General features: G+C 41.9%; 1 protein-coding gene across 1 annotated transcript; it reads right to left on the bottom strand.

Moving 5' to 3' along the window:
* Window positions 1-1,074: 1,074 nt before the first annotated feature.
* On the bottom strand, window positions 1,075-3,782 carry LOC122092476 (probable carboxylesterase 15). Its single transcript, XM_042662801.1, has 2 exons — window positions 2,980-3,782; window positions 1,075-1,499 (listed from the first exon to the last, which is right to left on the bottom strand). The coding sequence occupies exons 1-2, from the start codon at window positions 3,660-3,662 to the stop codon at window positions 1,190-1,192; spliced, it is 993 nt and encodes a 330-aa protein (XP_042518735.1). The 5' UTR covers window positions 3,663-3,782; the 3' UTR covers window positions 1,075-1,189.

The raw sequence follows: 3,782 nt of genomic DNA, 5'->3' as shown, positions 1-3,782 counted from the left end.
GCTCTGTTTGGTTGCAAGAGGAATTTAAAGGGGAAGAGAAATGAAATTTTCATATTTAAAAAATAAATATTTATAATCATTACCACATGTAATTGTATAAACTACTTGATTTTTTTAACCTTATTTAGTAATAATACATTTTACGTGCAAATTTTATTTTATGTATTATAGCAAAGAGTTTTGGATGCAAAGTAAAGTGGAATTTTATAACCAAATATGAAATCATTTGAAGTTATCTAGCCGTGGGTTGCCTCGATGGTTAGGGAGAATTGGGGATTAGGTGGATAGACGCACAGTCTCAAGTTTGATTCCCCATTAGCAATTTAAGTGGAGACCGTGGGGGTGGGTTGTTGTGCTACTCTCTCCGAGGATTAGTCGAGATACGCGTAAGCTGGCCTGGACACCTTGGTTAACTAAAAAAAAAAAATTGGAATCATTTGAAGTTAATGATAGAGTCATATGGGATAATGATTATATGCATTTCTTTTTTAAGTATAAAAATTTCACTTCCCTTCCCTTTAATTTCCCTTACAAACAAACCTAGCTTAAAGGATGGAGTAATATTAAGGGAAAAATTTCTCCAAGACACTGGGATAATGTACACAAGCATTTATGTGTCTCCTTCTCTCTCCTCACATGAAATGTCCTCACCGTCCCCCTTATGTATGATGCAGTTTAATTGCATCTTGTAACTACGCTTCTCTTTGCCTTCTCTATGCTGCTTGCTTGGATAACCCTCTCCCAATATATTATTCCACTCCCAGTGAGAAGAGAATCTCTTAATTACATGGGTATTGATGGTTGGATGGGACTCCAGGAATTGTGCCAAAGGCATTTTTGACTTCGTACAATAAGGGCAAGAGGGGATAATGACACCCCCAGCGGCTAGAATCTCTTCACACATGGTTAACAAAGAAAAAAAAAATCCATATTAGAATATACATGTAATACATATGGTGAGGTAAATAAGTTGGTGTGATATACAAAAATTACTTTGAGATTCTGGAGGATTGGAGTGGATGAATTTAGCTAGACATTGGTGGATTTTTTCTAAAAGAAAAGTGGTTCTTTATTAATTCCTCGTCATTGGAACAGTTGGAGAAGAAGAAACCACAATAAATTTCAAAAGCAAATGAAGCAAGAATGGCAGTTGGGACTCAAAACATGCTCATGCAAGTTGGTGCTATTCTCAGACTGAGTTGCACTTAGCAATGAAATCTTTTATGATTTGCATCGACTTGTTCGCTACTGCAGGCTGTTGATTGAGTGTAATGAACGAATGTTGCTCGCCCTCAAATTCAACAAACTGGATATCCTTTCCCCACTCTTTCAATCTCCTCACATAATCTTCAATCCGATCTCTTAGCAAATCCTTGTCACCAACCACAACCAAGATTGGATCAAGAGCCACTGATTCAAGACTTGGGCTAGCCGGTCCAAATGGGTTCACTAATGGGTGATCTGCTGTTTCTCCGACCGGTAATGACAGCCTCCAGTACCTATCAACATTATGTAATCACCAATAAAAGTTAAATTCAATTCAACTAGGAGGAAGCACTCTCAATGATCCCAATTTTCATTTGGGAGAGGGTTCTTCGAGCACGCAGGCTACAGCTGCTACACTACACCCTCTCACATTATTTTTTTGGCAAGAGATTGTTACCAAATCATGTAGCCCTGCACCAGAGTGGGGCCAATGAGAGCACATGCAAAGGCATAAATAGGGATGGAGTTTTGTGATTTTAAAGGGAGCGGGATGATAATTTCACACCCTATTGTGTCTGGGCATGCACAGCTCCGCGCGATCAAGTAGCGTTCTTTACCCCTTATGTTTCTTTGTCCTTAAAACAACTAATATAAAAATGAATGTGAGGAGGCACAAAGTGAGCCTTTTCCCATTTCATTTAGTTCAGGGAGAGGGTTTCCTACAATGGCAGTGTAAGATGCACACCACCGATCAAGGGTTGAAAAATGATGTCATCTATTTGAGATTGACATAGAACCCACATGGTCAAAATAAAAGAGAATATCAGTGTAGGCCTCACTAACTATAATGTGACAAAAGGCATAAAGGAATTTGTACTAGGATTTTTTGAACATGAGGTGTAGGATATACCCACTAACATGTATTAGGGAAAAAGATCCCAATTGATTTGGTGCAGACAATGCCTAGACTAAACATGCATGAAAAGATTGTTGTGAGTTGAAGATGCTTCTGCACGCTTTCTCATTGGCCCTATGTGTTAATGTTGCCTATGCCAAACCAACAAGATTCTTCTCTCCATGTATTATTTATTTATTTTTTGGAAATGAAAAAAAAGAAGAAAAAAAAGAAATAGGAGTGTGCAAGAGCATAGCTCTTGTGCCCAGACACAAGCCTTTTTTTGTGAAAAGATGTCCACCCTCTATGAAAGATAAAAATCCCACCCTTCTTGATGCTTTCACGGGCACTTCCGTTGCCCCCGCACTAGTGTAGGGAGAATATTTTATGTCCAAAAGTGTAGGGGCTGCACCAGTGTGAGGGTATGGGAGTGTACTTGGAAGTATCAACATGGTGGGATTTCCACCTTTCATGGAGCGCGAGGTGGTCATTTTGCCCGCTTCTATGTTTGGGCTCGATCTCTACACTTTTGGCAGAAAATATTCATCCTAAAAAAACAAGAAAAGAGAAAAAGAACCCTACCAGTCTTGGTATTTCCTACACGCAGATATAAATAGGTGTAAAAAGACTACATTACCCCCACATCAAGCACAGAGCTCCCAAACACTGGTGTAACACTGTTACCGACACCTAATTGGGAGGATTCTCTCTCCCCAAAAAAAAGTTTTCTAAGTGAGATGTAGGGGCCACGCTTGTGTCTGGGCATGGCCCTACATCCCACCAAAAAACATTGCCCCCAAAATAAATGCTTAGGTGTTTTCCTAGTCGTTTCCAATGTATTTATGTTCATTTTGAAAGGTTGAGATTGGAAAACTCACATGTCAATATTTTCCAAATTGAGGAACGATTCGGCCGGCCCCTCTGCCTCGGACCTGGTCCGCACGGCCCCACCAAAAAAGGGATTCGTGAGTATGTAGCCCCGTATCTGAACTGGTTCCATTGCGAGCGATCCGGCACTGAGTCTAACCGCTAGATGATGAGCGATGTTACCGCCGGCGGAGTCGCCGGAGATGAAAACTCGACGAAAATCAACCCCTTGAGCAGTTAACCAAGAATCGGGGTTGTCGGACACAGCCTGAGTTTGAAGCCACTTAACGGTAGAGAATCCGTCTTCGATGGCGGCCGGAAGCCGATTCTCAGGTGCGAGCCGGTAATCGGGCGATATGATGAGAGCTTGAAGCTCAGAAGAGAGACGAAGGCAGTAGTTGTGGAAGTTGGGCCAAGTACAAGAGCCGAGGCAGAAGCCGCCGCCATGGATGAAGTAGTAGATTGGGAGCTTTGAGTTTGTGGAAGAAGAGGAAGGCTTGTAGAGACGGAGGTGGAGATTATGAACCGGATCGAAAAGGACATCGTTCCAGAGTACAGAGGCATCATCATGGAGAGGGATATCTGCAACTGGTTGAGAAGATCGGACTATAGAACCGTCGCTGTACAGTTGGAGTCGTCCTCTACAATCTTCCACCACATAGGGAACGGTGGTAGCGTTGTCGGTGTTGGACATCTCTCTCTCTCTCTCTCAAAATACGTTGATGGGTGAAGTTCAGAGGGGTCGTTGGAGGGGGAGATGAAAAAAGTCACCTACTCACGTCGTTTTTCAATTGTGGTGACCAGTGTTCATAGT

Source organism: Macadamia integrifolia, chromosome 10 (assembly GCF_013358625.1).
Source record: "Macadamia integrifolia cultivar HAES 741 chromosome 10, SCU_Mint_v3, whole genome shotgun sequence".
Taxonomy (NCBI): Eukaryota; Viridiplantae; Streptophyta; class Magnoliopsida; order Proteales; family Proteaceae; genus Macadamia; species Macadamia integrifolia.
Note: the sequence above shows the minus strand (reverse complement) of the source record. Positions and strands in the feature narration are given on the sequence as shown.